This window comes from Sciurus vulgaris (assembly GCF_902686455.1).
Source record: "Sciurus vulgaris genome assembly, chromosome: 2".
Taxonomy (NCBI): Eukaryota; Metazoa; Chordata; class Mammalia; order Rodentia; family Sciuridae; genus Sciurus; species Sciurus vulgaris.
Genome location: NC_136462.1, coordinates 77,076,809 through 77,095,903, shown reverse-complemented (window position 1 = coordinate 77,095,903; position 19,095 = coordinate 77,076,809). Strand labels below are relative to the sequence as shown.

The window sequence follows — 19,095 nt, the reverse complement described above, 5'->3', positions numbered from 1 at the left end:
CCACCGCGCCCAACGAGGGCCGTCGCGGAACTATGACGCAGCACGCTGCGCCAGGAGCGCGCCGGCGCTCCTCAGCTCGGTCAGGACGGGGCCTTCACCTGGCTGCCTGAGATTCCTTCTACAGTTAAGAAAGACTTCCCAGACCAGGAGGCCCCGAAGCACACATGGGGCTGGGTCCGCGCTCCCCCAACAAGGCGGGGCGCCAGTTCCCAGCTGGTGGTAAAAGGGGGCGCGGGGCAAAAGGGTCGGGGCGGTTCCTACGAGGCCGCGAGCAGCATCCCCGGCCGCCTGCAGATAGGGGATCTGAGCGGACTCCAGATGGTCACCCACACCTGAGCCCCGAAGCTCTGGGGTACTTCCGTCGGGCTCTGTCAGCGCTGAAAGAGGCCCCTGAAGCCGGGGAAGAACGAGGTAAGGAGCAACTAAACCAAGAGCTCAAGATCCAGGACAAGCATGGAAACTTCCTGGGGTCCTCAAGGCGTGGGCACTTAGTTTTCTCTCTCATGACCTCTTCTATCCCCATTCTCCCCTTCTTGGTTAAGTGATGGACCTTATGCTTTTCTCATTGTCTTTAAAGTATTCCTGTCCTCATTTTTTTTTAGCGCTTATGGTGCACAATGTTTTGAAAGAGGTGGAGACTCAGGCTCTGGCCTTGGCTACGAACAGGACTGGCAGTGAAATGCTGCAGGAACTCTTGAGGTTCAGTCCTTTGAAACCGTTGTGTCGAGTATGGGCTGCCCTGCGCTCCAACTTGCGCTTTGTGGCTTGTCATCGGTGCGGGGTCCATGTATTGCAAAGTACTTTGCTGCAACTGCCTCGATTGCTGGGGAGTCCTGCAGAGGAGGAGAAGGAGGAGGAGGAAGAGGAAAATGGGAAGGATGGTTCCTTGGAGACCCTGGAAGAGTTGGTCCTGGGACTAGCCTCTGAGGTGTGTGATGATTTTCTTTTCTACTGCGGAGACACACATGGCAGCTTCTTGGTCAGAACTCTGCTGCAAGTGTTAGGAGGGACTCTTCTGGAGTCTGAGAGGGCCAGACCTGGTGGCTCCAAATCATCCGGTAAGTATTAGAAGAAAGGGAAGAGGACCTGGTGGGAAGGAGAGTTTAGGAAGTTCAGAAGAAGAGAGTAAGCAGAAGAGTAAGTCTTCTTGGAGGAGACTTGATCTTGAAGACTTAGCAGAGCAGTTGGGGCACAGCTTAGAAGGCCAGAGATTAGTGTGTATATTAATAGACTGTGGAACCAGCCTAGATGTCCATGAGTAGATGAAGGAATATATATATATATATATATATATATATATATATATATATGCAATGAAGTTTTTATTCAGCCATAAAGAAAAATGAAATTATGTCATTTGCAGGAAAGTGGATAGAACTAGAGACCATAATGTTAAGTGAAATAAGTCAAACTCAAAAAGTCCAGGGTCATATGTTTTCTCCCATATGTGGAAGCTAGAGAGGAAAAGGAAAAAGAAAGGTGGGGGCAGATCTCATGAAAGGCAAAGGGAAATCAGTAGAGAAAAGAAACCAAGGGGTGGGGTGGGGGAAGTGCTGGGGACTGATTGGTCAAATTATATTGTTATATTGTGTGCAGATATGAGTATGTAACAATAACATTTAACTATAATGTACCAATTAAAAATGTGGAAATATAGGCCTAGCGAAAATAATGTGCAGATATGATTAAGGGAACAGCTATTGCCATGGGGGCAGGAGAGGGATGTGATTTATATAGAGCAAAGGATTTCATACTTTGTTTTCTTTTTACCATAACCCACAAAAGTATTTTTGTAAGGATGACTTCAGCTTATATGTGTGTATACACATATTGGAATCAAGCAAATTTCAGGAAATAATACCCTTGCTATATGCAACCCACTCTGATATTTTCTTTCCTTTTTAATTTTATTCTGCTCTTATTTCATTAAAAAATATTAGTTGAGACAATTTGATTTCATGGTACAATTACAGGCTGTGACTTACATTTTGAAAAAATCTGGGAAATAAGGTTATTAAAGAGCTTAAATAAGGCCTGGATTTGGAATACCTGACTGAGGAGTTTGAACTGTCTCTTATGGATAGGGGAGCTGGTTGAAGTTTCTTAGAAAAATTAAAACAAATGTCATTTCAGTTCCGTTATCCAGAAGAGACATTTAGTTGTATGACATCTGTTCTGCATTTCCAAATTGAATTCTTGTTCATTTGTGGATTTTTTTCTCCCTCCTGGATGGCAGTTTATAATGTCACCACTGCACATGTTCTTGATCTTCATTCAGAAACCCAAAGGGTCACAACTCGGGAATCTAAGCCAACTGATTTTGAGGTCCCTGAAGTCTTCTTGAATTGCCTTCAGAACCTGAGCTCCTGCTTTCTGAAGGACATTGCTGGTAAGGAGCAAAGTAGGAAGAGAGTCTAAGATCTAATTTTATGGGGGTGATTACAGGCAAGCAAGCCCTTAGGTCAAGTCATTCTTCCTTTTTCCTTTTCTTTCCCTTTCTCCTCCCTCATTTCTTCCTTCCTTCGTTTTTTGCTTTTTTTTTTTTTTTTTTTTTTTAATTTTGTTCCACCTCTTTTAAAGCTTAAATCTAGTTTGATGTTACAAAGCATTCTGTACAGATACTTTGTGTCCATAGTCCCCTTATCTTGTTGCTTAAGTTTTGAGGTTGTACAAGTGGTCTGGGTTTTGGAAACGCTGTGTAATCATTTCTGACCTCTCACCACAGTGTTTATCACTGACAAGATCTCCAGCTTCTGCCTTCAAGTGGCCTTACAGATCTTACACCGCAAACTGCCCCAGTTTTGTGCCTATCTTTGCAATGCTGTGATTGGCTACCTGAGTACTCGTAGTTCCTCAGGAGCTGGCAGGTACGATCAAAGTTCATGGGACCATGTGAAATGAATGAGGTGATGTGCTCCAACTGCATTTTGGGTGAAGTGGAGTTAAGATTGCCTGATTCCCTTCTCATTATCCCTAGCCCCCTATTGCTGTTTCTTCGGGATCAGACGAGCTCCAGACTCCTGGAACAGGTGCTACTGGTATTGGAGCCCCTGCGGCTCCAGAGCCTCTTTGAGGATCACTTCCAGGGACATTTGCAGACCTTGGCTGCACATCCCATTGCTAACTTCCCTTTGCAGCGCTTACTGGATGCAATCAGCACCCCTGAGCTGGTGAGTTGGAAGCCTGGGCTGGGTATTTTTCTGCTATTCTTGTTCATTGGGCCTTATTTTATTATACACCTGCCTCTGTATCTCTCTGACAACGTGTTGCCCATTGTCCTTGTAAAGTTATTCCTCAGGGTTTTCCAGGATGGAGGTACCCTCCTCTCAGAGAGGATTTTTTTTAGCTTTTCAGGTGTAAGTACCAGCAGGAAACTGACTTAATTTAAGTTTGCAGCTTGAAGTTCCATTGCCCTTTCATACTCTTGAGTATGTGGCTACAAATCCCATAAGCATTGGGGTCTTTGCCTTACTTCTCTTTTCTTTTTAAATATTTTTTTAGTTGTAGATGGACACAACATCTTTATTTTATTTTTATGTGGTGCTGGAGATTGAACCCAGTGCCTCACGTGTGCTAGGCAAATGCTTTACCGCTGAGCCACAACCACAATTCTCTTCTTTTGATGCTTAGCACCAGGCTGGGCTTCTCTGTGGTCTCATGGTTTAGGAGGTGGTATGAAAGGGCAAGTTTAATTCTAGTTTTCCCTTAGCCCTAGTTCTTCCTTACACATAGGGGCCATTTAAAGCCCCTTCCTGGGGCTGGGGAGATAGCTCAGTCGGTAAAGTGCTTGCCTTATAAGCACAAGGCCCTGGGTTCGATCCCCAGCACCCCAAAAATTAAATAAAGTCCCTTCTCTATGTGAGGTGGTACCTCTAAGACTGTCCACTTGTTCTGTCTTTACTTAACCAAACCAAAGTCCTGACATTGGCAGTGCTTTTTATGTTTTATTTAGCTTTTTAGTTGTTTTCAGCAGGAAAATTTCTCTGAATAATGTAGCCCACCATTAGCAGAATGCCAAGGAATTCATCTCCCATGTTTTCCCTCAGCTATCCCCTGTGTTTGAGGAGCTGAGTCCTGCCCTGGAAGCTGTATTGGCCCAGGGCCACACAGGGGTAGTCATTGCCCTGGTTGGGGCCTGCCGCCGAGTTGGAGCTTATCAAGCCCAGGTCTTGCAACTGTTGTTGGAGGTGAGTGAGTGTTACTTGCAAACCATTATTGTCATTGGTCTAAATTCTACCAGTCAGGACTTCAGGCATTAGACCTTTGGACCAAGAGGTCTCATGCCAAGCCCTGGAGTGAAAATTCTCTCCCAGGACTGAAAGAGAAGCTTATTTAAGGGACAAGTGTTTATTCAACCCCTGTTACATGTGTGGAAGTTGGGCATACTTCAAGGCAGATAGGATCCTGCCCTCATGGAGCTCACTTAGGCCTTCTCAACTTTTCTGAATGTCTTTTCTGTCTAGAAAGTCAAGGTTAAGGATGGAGTAGTTCTCAGAGTCATCATATTTTGTCTTCTCCTCTAGGCATTCCACTGTGCAGAGCCCTCCTCCCGGCAAGTGGCCTGTGTGCCTCTCTTTGCCACTTTGATGGCTTATGAGGTGTACTATGAACTCATGGAGGAGGAGGGGGCAATGCCTGCAGAGCACCAGGTGAGGTAGGGGAGAGGCCTTGTCCCTGACTAAGTGTGCACCAGTCCTCCAGGGCTTGGGAAGCCCCTTGGGTGAGGATAGTGAGCCTTCTGATCTCATCCAAGTGAAGGTGGCAGTACCTGGGGATGAGCTCATCCACTTGGTTTTGTGGCTGCCTCCTAATTGCCTATCTCTGTGCTCTCAGGTAGAAATGGCCACAGCTAGGACCCTGGGAGAAGTGACAGTACTTGGGTCTCTACTGCTTCAGCATCTGTTGCACTTCTCCACTCCTGGTCTTATACTACGAAGTTTGGGTTCCCTGACGGGACCTCAACTTTTGGCTCTGGCCCAAAGCCCTGCTGGCTCTCATGTACTTGATGCCATTCTGACCAGCCCTTCTGTGACACGCAAACAACGCCGCCGTGTGCTGCAGGCCCTCAAGGTGAGACTTCTGGCTTTTGCTTGATTGCCCTCCATTATCCATTTAGAGGAAATGAGCTTTCTCCAGGATTCTACCTTCAGAGTCAAAGACTAGTCCTAGACTGTTTTGACTCAGCCTCTCAACTGTTCTGAAGCTTTATATCCACCCACCACTGACACAGGACATTTTGTGCACTTCTCTAGTAGGACTTGTGCTTGTCTCATTGTAGGGACAATACGTGTCTCTGGCCTGTAGTCGTCATGGCAGCCGTGTGCTAGATGCCATCTGGAATGGAGCAGCTTTGGGGACCCGAAAGGAAATTGCTTCTGAGCTGGGTGAGTTACCAGTGCTTGTCTTCAATGTTTCTAAACTTTCCCTTCTCTTATGGCAGAATGCTGGGTGACTGGAGAGTGGACTTAAATTCAGTAGAGATTTCAGTTCTCTTGGTCACAGATTCTTAGCAGTCTACTCTCACCTTCTCCTCTGTTGACAGATTGTGCAGTCCTCTGCTCCCACCCTTCCTTCTTGCTTCGGTTCTTTGGAGAGGCATTCACTCTGTCCCAGGGGCAGGCCCATTGTTGGGGAAAATATGGAGGGAACTTTACCCCAAGAAGAACCTGTCTTTGTGCATGAATGGTACTAAACATGAGTGGTTCCCTTTGCAGGTGAGCAGAACCAGGAACTGATAAGAGACCCTTTTGGCCACCATGTGGCTCGAAATGTGGCCTTGACTACCTTCCTGAAGCGGCGAGAGGCTTGGGAACAGCAGCAGAGTGCAGTGGCCAAGCGAAGGCGGGCATTGAATTCAGTACTTGAAGACTGAGGATTTGGAGTCTGGAACTGGTTGTTGATGGGGAGGGTGAAAGGAGTACCTACTATCTCCCTCTCCTGGTTTAAATTGAAGTCAAAAGTCTTTTTGGTATACATTTTTATATTTTTACTGGAAACATTTTTATTTTTTTTAGAGGAAAGATATGAAGAATTAGAGATTTCAAAGTAAAATGAGAGAGGGTTGTCATCAGTGTACTAGAGCTTAGGGAGAGAAGTCAGTAAGTATCTCAATGTAGCAGCAGTCAGGTTGAGATCAAGATGCCTGGGAACAGGATTGTGGCCTTTTAGGATAAGTGGGAGACTGGAAATGTGGGTAGGAGAGGGCAGCAATTCTTCAAGAAAGGATATAGGCTAGGGGAATAAGGTGTTATGCTCATGAATTTTGTCATGATAGGGGTGGAGGACAGTGGGGAAAGCAGGAGAGTTGTCTAGGGTACACCGTCCACAGGGCCCAAAACCTGATGCTGTCACAGTCTTCACAGCATGTCTCATGAAACAAGTGTGGGGGCAGAAGTGCTAAGTCCCTTCTTAATAATGGAGGTGACTCTGCCGCTGCCACTGCTCTGCCCCCTCCACTACATGGCGAAGGGTGGAGGAAATTCCCAGGAGCATGTGTCCCAGACCTTGCAGCAGTGAGGAAATCAAACGAAGGAACTCCCTGAAGGGCAGAGATGAGAAAATCCAGATGATTACAGGAGACTGAGAGTTGGCTCTTGAGCTGGGAGCTGGGTTTTTTTTTTTTCACAAGGGGTAGCTAACTGGGGATAAGAGCATATAGGAGATGGAATTAGGGGGACTGTCTGATGCTAGGAGATGGGCTCGTATGACATATTGGTCTCTCACCTGAGTACTTTTTTGGGACCAACTCCTTGAAAGTCACAGCTCATGGAGTAGAGTCCATAGAATGTGGCTTTGATGTTCAGGCTGCCAAAGAGGTCTCGAGGACTTTGCTTGTATACATCAAAGGTAATGCGGGCAATGTCTTTGCTGTGCTTCGGCTTCTCCCGGCCCAGGCCATATGACAGCACCCCACTCTGTAGGGTATCCTTGTTAGTGCAGTGGACACTGAATACCCCTGTCAGCACTGGGTCAGACCCACCCTCTCTTGGGCTTCTGTCCACCATGTCCTGGACAATGCCATAGTTCACCCTGCGCCTCTATACCTAAAATCAGGGTTAGCCTAGAGAAGGAGCTTAGGAAAACTATAAAGGATTGGTGGCCTGAACAGTGCAAGTAGGAAACTCTTACCCTGGTGGGACTCCAGCTCTGTCCCAACTCCAGCACCATCAGGCATGTGTCATCCTCCAACATCTGGAAGAAGTCCTCACTCTCCACAGAGGTCCCATCCTCTTCTAGCACCAGTGTTAATGTTCCATGCAGCAGCAGGGTCTCTAGTGCCTATTCAGTGGCAAGAAGCAGGAACAGCAGATGTTGTGCCTTGTCTCTCCCCTCTAGCTGCCTAACATTGACACTGGTCAGTATCCCAAGTCTGCTTTATAGCACTTTGGCCATCCCAGGTAATGGCAGCAACTCTCAATGTACTTTAGTTGTTGGGGGACCTCACTAGGGGCTTTTTTCCTTTTAAAATTTTTTTGTGGTGCTGAGTGTCCAGGGTCTCCACATGCTAGGCAAGTACTCTGCTTCTAGACTGAACCCTCAGCCCCCTTTTTTCCTTTTTGCTCCTACCATGTCATTGTCACCACCCTCCTGCTTCCCTCCAAGTCACTCCTACTGGTTTAGAATAAAAAGTTTAGTCAGGAGTTTGGCACAATAACTCATGCTTGTCCCAGCTACTTGTGAGACTGAGGTGGGAGAATTGCTTGAGCCCAGAAGTCTGACATCAGCCTGGGCACAGAACAAGAGCTTAGCTCAAAAAAATCTAGCTAGATCTTTCTGTCTTGTCTGCAATGTCTCACCTCCCTCTTCCCCCAACCTCAGTGCTTTCCACAATCATTTCCAGTAATGATGGCCTCACCATGTGCCAAGTGTCTATGAGGACATTACATACTTTATTTTATTCCTTTCAACAACCCTATGAAGTGGTTTGTTATTATTCCCTTTGAATAGATGAAGAAACAGGTTTTGATTTGATAGGTCAAATAACCTCCCAAGGTTTGATAACACGGAAGTGGTAAAATCAGAATTTGAATTTGGGTTTTCATACATATCAGCATTTCATACTGACTTCTGAATTCCATCCTCCAGCCTTTCCTATGTACTGTTTCCCCTATCCCCTCACCAAAAAAAAAAAAAAAAAAAAAAAAAAAAGCCTACAACTTGGAAAATAAATAAATTTACCCCAAACCAACAGAAGTTACTTGGCTTATGTCCTCTGCCCCCATCCACTTTTAGCCTCGGAGGGGCAGTCATGTGAACTTAGCCCTTTCTGCTGTCATTTCAAGTTGTCACTGTTGAGCCCCGTGGCTGCCCCCTGCTAAAGGAACCCAGGAACCTGGCTCACTCACCTTATCTAGCAGTTCCTGGCGGGTGGCAGCTGTCAGACCTTTGCGAATTGTCCGCTTGTGGTCACAGACCCGGAAAGGTCGCTGAGGTGGTGGAGCTGAGGCCCACACCCTACGGCCAAGCTCGGAGCTCATATTGGATACAGCCCTGGTAGTTGGGAAGAAAGGGGGAGGAGGGGAGGTGGGATGAGTGAAGAGCCAAAGAGAGAGGGTCCTAGGTTTGCAGATCAGCTAAAGTAGAGAGGCCCTGCAGTGGGGGTTGAGTCTAACAGTTCGGGAACTGGATAAACCTGTGAAGGAGGAGGCAGGAGGGGAAGTGAGTCTCCCAGGGGCTGAATGGAGTTTTGTTCCCCGCCTTCCCATATACCCAGAGTTAGAGGGTGAAGGAGACAGGAATCACCTGAGCAGGCCATTGGGGTTCAGGGGTGAGAGGTACTCCATGGTAGAGGGAAGGAGGAGGGTTGCCTTCCTGGGGCTTCTGCACTGTGGTGCTGGGGCTGAAGTGATGTTTCCTCTTACAAAGCTGGGCTCATAGTCCCATGAGGTGGGAAATGAGTCAAGTGGACTCTGGCCCCGCTTCCTGGCCAGTATGAAGGACAAAGTCCAAGGGGAGAGGAGGAGGGGCCTAGATAAGGTGATAGAAGTTGGACTTCCCAGCAAAATGCTCAGAGGTGTACATGCATGGGTGCCCATGTGTGTACATATGTGTGTCTGTGCGTGCATGTGTGGGTGTGTGGTGAAGACACATTTTGGGAGTGTAAAAAGGATGGAATGTGACCTCTGGTGTTTTTGTTTCTGTGGAAGGAATTTCTAGGAACAGTTTCTGGCTCCTAGCTGCTGAACATTGCATTATATATGAGCTGCACTGTTCCGTGCTGCCATCTACTGGAAAAGCCATAGGTTGCAACTTCCTGGAAAGATAGGGTGGAGGGTGAGGAAATGGGTTTAGGGTGGGGAAATAGGATGGGAAACGGGCTTGGGCAATGCTTGGAGAAATGAGAGGTGAGCCAGGTGTCTGGAAATAGTATGAGGAAAGGATGGATCCTGATCCATGGATCCAGGATCACCAGATCCTGCTGGGACACTGGCCTTCCTGTTGATCTGCTCCTTCCTTGTTTGGAGGTGTGATGGTGCACCCTGTGATCCCAGCAGCTCAGGCCAACACTTCCTTGGCTCATTCTCCAGAACTGCTGCTTCAGTAACATTGTAGTAGTGACCTTTCTTCTCATCTTTTTCATTTCACCAAGTAATGGGCATGAAGGAGATATGAATTGGGCAGGAGTTGTCCCTTGATGGCATTAGGACTTAAGCTTTTAGGGCCCTGGGTTCCATCTCTGATTTCAGTTGCAATATGATGGACATTGCATGGAAGCTTAGACTCACAGTAAACACCTCAAATGAGCACAATTCCTGCTCTCTTGCTTTGGAAGGAGCCTACAGGGTCCCCTGCTCCCCCAACTTTCTTTGTTCTGAGAAACATGGAGATCCTTCACTGCCCAGTGACTCAACCAGCTGCATTTTTTTTTTTTTTCTGTGCTGGGGTTTGAACCCAGGGCCTTGTGCTTCCAAGGCAAGCACTCTACCAAGTGAGCTATCTCCCCAGCCTCCAGCTGCATTTCTTATGCAAACTTGGAACTTTGAATTTTCCCAGACACAGATAAAGGTGTTTAGATTGTTGCCCAAAACACTGAAAGAAACTAGCCTCAGCCCTGAACCAAATTCTCTAAACCCTCTCATGAACTCCTCACCTCGATACCCTTACTGCCTGGGGTAGGTCGAAATCTTTTCCTTTCCCTGTCATAAAGATACACTGCAACCTGCTCTGTAAATACTTGGGACCAATCACCCTGGCATTGAATGTTTCTTTGGATTCCCAACTGGTTCCATATTGGGATGATTCGGGACACCCTGTGGGAACTCCCTTGCCACTTTTGGGGTGACTTAAGTTGTGAGTTTCGCTCAGATGGAAGAATCTTTGTCAGAGTTGTGTCAGCTTACTCAAGCCCTTCCAAGAATAGTGGCACATATAGTGGCATTAATGCTTCAGGACAATCCTCAAACAGTGGACACGCCTTGATCTCCTGTTCTGATATTCTGTACACTTCTCAGAGGTGCCCAGTGCCTACCAAAGGAATGTAATGCCATGTTCTTACTGGATTTCCTCTTCCCTATGTATTTGGGCAGGGGGTACTGGGAATTGAACCCAGGGGCACTTAACTACTGATCCACATCCCCAGACCTTTTTATTTTGAGACAAGGTCTTAACTTAGCTTCAATAGGTTAAGTTGCTAAGGTGACCTCAAACTTTAATCCTCCTGTGTTGGCCTCCTGAGCCGCTGGGATCACAGGCATGCACCCTCACACCCAGATTCTCTTCTCTATTATATCCTGCTCTCCTCCTGTTTCCTGAGTCAATCTCCCAAATACAGGATTATTTATACCTACACCCTTATCTCAGGTTCTGCTGTGGAGGAACTCAAACTAAAGAAATGCTTTTAGTTCCCAGGGAACTCCAGTTTTGGCTGTTGACTGGGAAGGACTTTCTTTTCCCCTCCTTCCACTCTATTGATCTGCCAGACCCTGTTGCTCCCCCTTCCCTGTCCCTGCCAATCTCTTCGTTTCCAATCTTTGCTTGACCTCTCGAAGCAGAGAGGACTTCTTTTCAATATGTTTCTACCACTGCACCCTTTCCTTTCTTCTCCTGGTGAAGACTGGTAGTGTGATCTTGTGGTTGTGAAATATGATTCCCAGCCAGGTTATAAGCCCCTTGTGTTAGTCAGCTTTTCATCATTGTGATCTAAGTACCTGACAAGAACAACTTAGAGAAGGAAAAGTTTATTTTGGTTCACAGTTTCGGAGGTCTCAGTCCATAATCAGCTGCCTCCATTGCTCTGGGCCTGAGATAAGGCAGAACATCATAGTGGAAGGGCTTGATGGCAGAAAGCTATGCAGCCCATGAAAACCAGCCAGAAAGGAGGACGAAGGAGAGAGAGAGAGAGAGAGAGAGAGAGGGAGAAAAAAGAGGGGAAGGGAGGAAAAAAGAGACCAGGGACAGACAGATGCAGTTCAAGGCCATGCCTCTAGTGACCTACTTCCTCCAATTACGTCCAACATCCCAGTGGTCCATTCAGCTATCAATGGCTTAATTCAGCAAATAGATTTATATAAGGTCAGAGTTCAAGTCATTGCTTAAAATTTCCATCTCTAAATCTTGCTATAATGGGACCATGCTTCCCCAACACATGAGCTTTTGGGTACATTCCAGATCCAAACCACAGCACCCCTTAAACCTCCATGCATTCCTGTCTCCTCCCCTACAGACTTAGCACCATTCCCTAAACTGAAAAGTTGTCATTGACAACCCAGCCAGAGGCCAGAGGGCCCAAAGCAAGAGATGGTTGGTACTGGACTAAGAACTGAAAAAGGGAACTCAGCAGGGTTGGGAGGCTGAAAACAGGCCAAGAGAGAGCAGCTGAGAGAGTGAGTTCTCTGCTGGATGCATGCCAGGGAGGCCAGAAAGCATAAGCACTGCAGAACGTGTACTGGAATTGGGGGCAGAGATGGAGGACAAGAACAAAAGCAGGGTGCAGGGTCAAAGTGTCAACTGAGTGCTCCTGCTCCCCTCGCCAGTCAGTATACCTTATCTGTACCCCTTCAGCTTTATCCTGTTTCCTAGGAGGGAGGCAGGCTCCCACAGGCCTGGGCCTGCTGGTGAAGGGAAAGAAGGGAGGGAGGGGCCCCAGGATAAGGCCAGGATGAGCCTCATCTTGTCCCTGCCCATTCTCATCTCACCCTCTGCAAATGTGACAGACACTGGCACCTGAACAGCTGCCTTACCTTTCGGTTTCCCCAGGTCTTTTGAAGGCCCCAACCCTGCCTGCTCCTAGCTGGGTAAGTAGATCTGCCCATGCCCTTTTGCTCCACACTGCCCACTTTTAAGGAATGGGGATGGGCAAATAATAAGGCTAGAGGGGTGGAAGTGGAGGTAGTGACAGCCTGAAGTTGGGACTAGGGGTCCGATTACCTCTGGGCTCTGGGAAGGTGCCAGGAGTGGAGGTCACCTGATTCAGAGCAAGGGATCTAGGTTCTAAGGAGTGGTGTTTGAATTGGGGGCCAGTGTCCTCCAGGTTAAGATTCCCAGAGAAGAGAGGCAGGCTGCAGGGAAGTGGAGGGAAGCACAGTTCCTTCTTACTGAGCATCAGAGCAATATGGACTTTTGCTCCACTCCTGAATGCCCTCTGTGGCCCCTTCCAACCCCGCAGGAGAAGAATGTCAGTCTGCTACCGGCCCCCTGGGAACGAGACACTGCTGAGCTGGAAGGCCTCACGGACCACAGGCACGGCCTTTCTATTGCTGGCGGCGCTACTGGGGCTGCCCGGTAATGGCTTCGTAGTGTGGAGTCTGGCTGGATGGCGGCCCGCACGGGGGCGACCACTAGCAGCCACTCTAGTGCTGCACCTGGCGCTAGCGGATGGCTCGGTCCTGCTACTCACGCCGCTCTTCGTGGCCTTCCTGACTGGGCAGGCCTGGCCGCTGGGCCAGGCGGGCTGCAAAGCCGTGTACTACGTGTGCGCACTCAGCATGTATGCCAGCGTGCTGCTCACCGGCCTGCTCAGCCTGCAGCGTTGCCTCGCAGTCACCCGCCCCTTCCTGGCGCCCCGGCTGCGCAGCCCGGCCCTGGCCCGCCGCCTGCTGCTGGCAGTCTGGCTGGCCGCCCTGTTGCTCGCTGTCCCGGCCGCGGTCTACCGCCACCTCTGGGGGGACCAAGTGTGCCAGCTGTGCCACCCATCGCCGGCCCACGCCGCCGCCCATCTGAGCCTGGAGACTCTGACCGCCTTTGTGCTGCCTTTCGGGCTTGTGCTTGGCTGTTACGGCGTGACACTAGCGCGGCTGCGGGGCGCCCGCTGGGGGTCTGGAAAGCACGGGTCGCGGGTGGGCCGGCTGGTGAGCGCCATCGTACTCACCTTTGGCTTGCTCTGGGCTCCCTACCACGCGGTCAACCTATTACAGGCGGTGGCAGCGCTCGCTCCGCCAGAAGGGGCCTTGGCGAGGCTCGGTGGTGCGGGCCAGGCAGCGCGAGCTGGAACTACAGCCTTGGCCTTCTTCAGCTCCAGTGTCAACCCCGTGCTCTACGTCTTCACTGCTGGGGATCTGCTGCCTCGGGCGGGACCCCGGTTCCTTACACGGCTCTTTGAGGGCTCTGGAGAAGCCCGAGGGACCAGCCGCTCGAGGGAGGGTACCATGGAGCTCCGAACTACTCCCCGGCTACAAGTAGTGGGGCAGAGAAAGGGCAATGGAGACCCAGGGGGTGGGATGGAGAGGGGCAGTCAGGAATGGGGTCCTTGACACCAAACCCTACATCCAGATCTGCTTTTCCCTGCCACTTTCCTTCTCCCCTGGAACTCACCCCTCTAGGACATTTGGGGATGCTTCTCTGACTAGTTTGGATCTGGCAGGGTAACATTATTATATACGTGGAGCAGGCCCAGATTCCTCCAAACGGAGGGACTCTGAGGGTAGTGATGGCCCATATTAAAAATACTGTGTGCTTGCAAGTTGGCATATACCCATGTGCCAGCATTGCTTGTTTGTTGCCAGTGGCTTTATTGTGAAATACATTGGGAAGTCATTAGATGATGACTTAAGTGTGTTCCCTTTGTTGGTTTATCCTGAGTGAGTTGTACTGAAGCCACCTAATTCCCAGCTGTACAGGCCAGGGTTGGACAGTACCAGTCTTCAGTGGTGTCTTGTGCTACTCTCCTCAGCCCAGGTGGCCTGGTTTCCCTAGGCCTACCCATTGAACTACCTGGCAAATGGAGAAAGAGCAAGGGAAGGTGTGGGAGTTTGGATGCGGGATGAGGAAGATATCCATTCTTTGGACTCTGTTAAGAGCTGCCTGGGGGAAGAAACTGGCTCTGGAAGGAGAAAGTAAATCTGTAGGATTTGAAAGGAACATGTTCCTGCCTAACCTGTTGGTACAATGGGAGAGAGACACACGGGTGGACAGTGGTGTAGGGGCTTGGGAACCTGAGACTTACGTCCATCTGACACCACCCCCAAAGCCACCTTACTTGAAAAAGAGCTCAGAAGCCCGTTCTTTCTTCACTGGGGGACATTTGGAGGTTGGGGTTAAAGGGTTATGGGGAATGACAGGAATACTTGGAAAACAGGAAGAATTTTTCAGGGAGGTAGCTCTTCCCTCTCTCCTCCTCTCTTCTTCTCTTCTCTTCCCCCCTGTTAAGTTTTACCTCCTCCCAATACTGCTAGATATTCCTAATCTCTCCTTCAATATTTCTCAGCCTTGCCTTTTGGAATCTTTCTATTGCTGGGTCTAAAAACTGTTCTGGATCTTGACACTTTTGATTTTGGGGTATAGAATGGGATTCTTTTTCAGGGAACATCCACAAGCACACATGTGACCGAGTCATTCCAGTTGATCCAGAACTTTCCCAGGTTTAGCATTGTAAATTCCTTATCCCAACCCTGTCAGTCCCCTAGCAAACTGAAATGGTTGGTCACCTGAGTGGTGACTCTACCATCAAGCTGTGGCCATCAAGGCTCTGTTTTAGACAGTGTTCACTTCCTCCAGGCAGAGGTCAAGACAGCAAAAGAAACCAGTCTGCAGGGTCATGCCAGGGTCACCAAAACTAAGGTTAGAATGAACTAGGGTGTTCAGAGCCTAGTCCTTAGTGGGGGAATAAAGACCTTCAAGGAAGATGGGGTGGGGAGTAGCTTGAGAGGGGAGGCAAAGACAGCCCAGTTTTTGTCTGAAGGGGTTTCTGGTTGAAGGGGTTTCTCAGAGCTAAGAGCTTCTTTCTTCAAACACAGGCTTCTTCCTGTCCTGGTGCTCTAGGGCAGAGGTTCCCTAACTTCCTGTTACATGTTCCCCACCTCACACACCCGGTATGGTCAGAGGGCCCTTCCTCAACTCTGCCTTCAGTTCTTGCTGTGGTTTCAGCCCACTTCTTTTCATCATATCCTTTGCCTGACAGTTACTGGGTCAACTCTGCTCTGGCTTTTCTTAATGCAGAGCAAGTGGGAGTACTGAGGTATCAGGGATCTTAATGACCACCATTACACCTTGCAACTTTCTTGAGAAGTGACAGGGTTGAAACAGAAGCAGGAAGGTATTCTTAGTTTTTATGTTCTACAGGAGATTTCAAGGAGAGAAGACATCCTTCCATTCAGGAAAAAGAAGAGGTGACATTTTGAGGGCTCTTTTTCTTTTCATATTCCTGGATTCCCCTCTGGTAGGACTGTGCCCCTGTGCCCTTTCTTTTGCTTTTCATGCTCAGCCCAGGCTTCAGCCTCTACTTTGTCTGTCACAAGTGGAACTGAACCACCTAAGACTGTGGGAATACAGGAAAGAAGTGATGCTGATCTCCTTGCCCAGCCCTTTGTTCTTAAAATCTAAACTTGGCAGGGCAGCCACATAGACAAGCACCAGGCAAGTGACTGAGGGAAGGGGAAGAAATTTGCATTCTGTGTGACACCAAGAATACCACTTAGACTGGTTTCTACCACAGAGAATGGAGAACTGGTTAACATGGAATGGAACCAATCCCTTTAAGTGAAGGGAGGGATGGGAGGTGCTGGGAGATTGCCCTCTTCCCACAAGCAGGATCATGGCTCCAACTGAAGCCAAGAACAGGATGCTGTCCCCTTGGGCTTACTGACATGCTCTCTTTAAATCATGATGTCACCTAACCCACACCCAGACCCAGAATCTCATCACAGCATCAGCCCATTCTTTCCATTAATCTAATTGTACACACAAACATTTTAATGTGAAACATAAAGGAAAAAATTTGGATACTGGCATGTTAGGCTTTCAGTCTGAGCTATTTCCCCTCGCCAGCCTCCTTCCCTCCTGCTATGATATAACTAATTACTTTGCTCAATTTTCCAGTCTAGACCTGCATATTTAGACCACACCTCAGCCAACTCATCCTGGCACCCCTATTTCCTCTCCCAATGCCCCTTCCTGGGCTCTTTTCATTTGGACCCAATCCTGAGGAATCCTCCTTCCAGCTGGGCTACCCTGGAACACAAAGACTATCCCCTCCCTCCCAGTGAAGGGAGGAGGTAGGGATTTCAGCCCCACCCTCAGGAAGATGTGTCTTCCCCCTCCCGGGGTACTTCCTCTCTGATTGACTTAGCTGACAGTGCTCACACCAGGGCCGGCACTGGGACAGATCCAGGATCAGCTATATCTTGTTCTGGCCCTGGGATTGGCATCAGCTTCCAGCCTCTACTTGGCAAAGCTTATAAGTAAGTATCCTAGAAATGCGGATGGTGGTGTAGGGGATCAGGTACAGCCATGAGAGAATGTGCAAAGGAATCTCTAAAGAAAGCCAGACCAGTGTAAAAGGAGTGGGGAGAATTTGTCTTCAAAGCCTACCCACTAACTCCTTCCTCATGCCTGTTATTTCTGGTGAACTCCTGGATGTTTCTGGGGAGAGTGGGAAGGTGACTGAAAGAAGTCTGTGGGACTGAGGGGCTAAGGTCCTGGCAGGGGACACAGGTGCTAACTAGCCTTTCAAAAAGGTATAGCATGGGTGAGGAAAATCTCCCAGTTTGTTTCTGGGTTTCAGGAAAGGAGACTGAAAAGATCTGGAAATGTCACTGGGGATAGCTGTTTATTTTGCAGTTGGGTCTGTTAACAGGAAGGGGCCCTATGGCCCAGTTAGGAAATTAGTCTTTCTACTCAACTGGATCCCCTTAAGATAGAATCAGTTACTGGTGATGGGCAGTATATTTCAGAAGTGCCTTTGATGATTCTGATCTTGGAGACTTATCAGAGTTTTCAGGCTAAGTGTGTCCAGGGAGTCAGGAAACCCTTGGGTCCCTACCCTTATGAGTGTCCATCCTCACTTCCAGGTCATTGTGATGGCCACGAACACTACATCTCCTGCAGCATCCTCTTCACGAGGTGTCATGTTCATATCTCTGTTGGCTATCATCCTACTGTCAGTGGCGCTGGCTGTGGGACTTCCTGGTAACATCTTTGTGGTGTGGAGCATTCTGAAAAGGATGCACAAGCGCTCTGTCACTGCCCTGCTGGTGTTGAACCTGGCCTTGGCTGACATGGCTGTACTGCTCACTGCTCCCTTTTTCCTGTACTCCCAGGCCCAAGGCACCTGGAGTTTTAAATTGGCTGGCTGTCGCCTGTGCCACTATATCTGTGGAGTCAGCATGTATGCTAGCGTTCTGTTTATTACAATCATGAGTCTGGACCGGTCACTGGCAGTGGCCCGACCCTTTATGTCCCAGAAGCTGCGCACCAAAGCGATTGTCCGACCCGTGTTGGCAGCTATCTGGGTGGTGTCCTTTTTGCTGGCCACGCCGGTTCTTGCATACCGCACGGTGAGTTTGGGATTGAGCAACAGGAGTCTTGTATGCTTCTCGAAGTATCCCAACGAAGGGCACAGGGCCTTCCATCTGCTCTTCGAGGCCTTCACGGGCTTCCTGCTGCCCTTCCTGGCCGTGGTGGCCAGCTACTCCGACATCGGACGCAGGCTGCAGGCGCGGCGCTTCCGCCGCAGCCGCCGCACGGGCCGCTTGGTAGCACTCATCATCCTGGCCTTCGCAGCTTTTTGGCTGCCCTACCACGTGGTGAACCTGGCCGAGGCAGGCCGCGCGTTGGCGGGCCTGCGCGCGGGGTCCGGGCCCGCCGGGGAGAGGCTGCAGCTGGCCCGCAACGTGCTCATCGCGCTCGCCTTCCTGAGCAGCAGCGTGAACCCCGTGCTTTATGCGTGCGCTGGCGGCGGCCTGCTGCGCTCCGCTGGCTTAGGCTTCGTTGCCAAGCTGCTGGAGGGTACGGGCTCTGAGATATCCAGCTCCCGCCGCGGCGGTACCGTGGGCCAGACCAAAAAGAGCGCCATTCCCCCTCCGGAGCCTGGACTCGCTGAGAGCATCACGGCCTCCTCGGAGCCTGTCCAGTGAAGCGAACTAAATGAGGTCCGGTGGAAGGAAGCCCGCTTTCCTCTTCGAAGAACCCCACGCTGACCTGACCCAGTTCTGTATTCGGGGAGAAGAACCCGCGCGCGGGAGACAGGGGTGGAGTGGAAAGAAGGAAGGGTGGGGCACGTCAGGGCTGAATGAGAGTGCATTCTTTGGCCAGGTTCCTGCAGGAAGCTTTACAATTAAAACTCAAGTCTGAAATTGGGTCAACCCTGTGAGTGGGGCATATGTGTTATGGGGTGTAGGCGTACCCTGATGGGATTCCTCTCAATTGTTCAGAGTCACATTCTTTAGTTCCCCATAATTTACAGTTGTGGAGAGAGAACAATAGGAGATTCTGAAGTAGGTAATCTGCAGATCCCACTCTGGAGTCCACAGACTCCTAAAGGAGACTGTCAAAAAAAAAAGATCACCCATGTAGGCTTCTCATGCAGACTTATGATTCAGGGGACCTTCTGAGATAACATGCTGCTTGGAAACATCTTCCCTGAAGCCCTTGGTAAGTGTCCTTGTTAACATAATTCCAGTTTCCTGCCAGGAATCTTTATCCTCTCAGCAGATGATCTAGGGGATTACCTTCCTTTTCTCCATTTCCCAAGGAGTTCTCACTTGAGACCAAGTCATCACATCTTGTCCCCTAGAATTCTGCACATCAGCATCTGCCAGCCCCACAATACACCTTGGTACAGAGTGAGCTTTGTTCTGACAGCATTTTAGGATGATGACAGCAGGAGTAGCGGTGCTGTGTTCTTTGGATCCTCCCCATAACAAAACAAACAAAAAACCATGA

The 19,095-nt window shown here is 49.3% G+C and overlaps 4 protein-coding genes across 6 annotated transcripts; 3 read left to right on the top strand and 1 right to left on the bottom strand.

The window, feature by feature from the left end:
• The first annotated feature begins 31 nt into the window (after positions 1-31).
• NOP9 (NOP9 nucleolar protein) lies at positions 32-5,962 on the top strand. The gene is made up of 10 exons (XM_079125604.1): positions 32-411; positions 603-1,058; positions 2,279-2,389; positions 2,726-2,867; positions 2,978-3,170; positions 4,047-4,187; positions 4,524-4,649; positions 4,834-5,070; positions 5,279-5,384; positions 5,715-5,962. Exons 1-10 carry the CDS (start codon positions 165-167, stop codon positions 5,870-5,872), a joined length of 1,917 nt encoding a protein of 638 aa, XP_078981730.1. The 5' UTR covers positions 32-164; the 3' UTR covers positions 5,873-5,962.
• A 55-nt stretch (positions 5,963-6,017) lies between these two features.
• CIDEB (cell death inducing DFFA like effector b) lies at positions 6,018-8,899 on the bottom strand. 3 transcript variants are annotated; one of them, XM_079125605.1, is made up of 5 exons: positions 8,743-8,899; positions 8,346-8,490; positions 7,129-7,278; positions 6,724-6,926; positions 6,268-6,538 (listed from the first exon to the last, which is right to left on the bottom strand). In XM_079125605.1, exons 1-5 carry the CDS (start codon positions 8,781-8,783, stop codon positions 6,409-6,411), a joined length of 669 nt encoding a protein of 222 aa, XP_078981731.1. In that variant the 5' UTR covers positions 8,784-8,899; the 3' UTR covers positions 6,268-6,408. The 3 variants fall into 3 exon arrangements, with proteins under 3 accessions (XP_078981733.1, XP_078981731.1, XP_078981732.1); XM_079125606.1 differs by having other exon boundaries at positions 6,724-6,914; XM_079125607.1 differs by lacking the exon at positions 6,724-6,926 and having other exon boundaries at positions 6,018-6,538.
• A 3,229-nt stretch (positions 8,900-12,128) lies between these two features.
• LTB4R2 (leukotriene B4 receptor 2) lies at positions 12,129-14,452 on the top strand. Its single transcript, XM_079128682.1, has 2 exons — positions 12,129-12,233; positions 12,605-14,452. The coding sequence occupies exon 2, from the start codon at positions 12,612-12,614 to the stop codon at positions 13,686-13,688; it is 1,077 nt and encodes a 358-aa protein (XP_078984808.1). The 5' UTR covers positions 12,129-12,233; positions 12,605-12,611; the 3' UTR covers positions 13,689-14,452.
• Positions 14,453-15,095: 643 nt separating this feature from the next.
• Positions 15,096-19,092, top strand: LTB4R (leukotriene B4 receptor). Its single transcript, XM_079128681.1, has 2 exons — positions 15,096-16,613; positions 17,223-19,092. The coding sequence occupies exon 2, from the start codon at positions 17,232-17,234 to the stop codon at positions 18,285-18,287; it is 1,056 nt and encodes a 351-aa protein (XP_078984807.1). The 5' UTR covers positions 15,096-16,613; positions 17,223-17,231; the 3' UTR covers positions 18,288-19,092.
• The last annotated feature ends 3 nt before the right edge of the window (positions 19,093-19,095 follow it).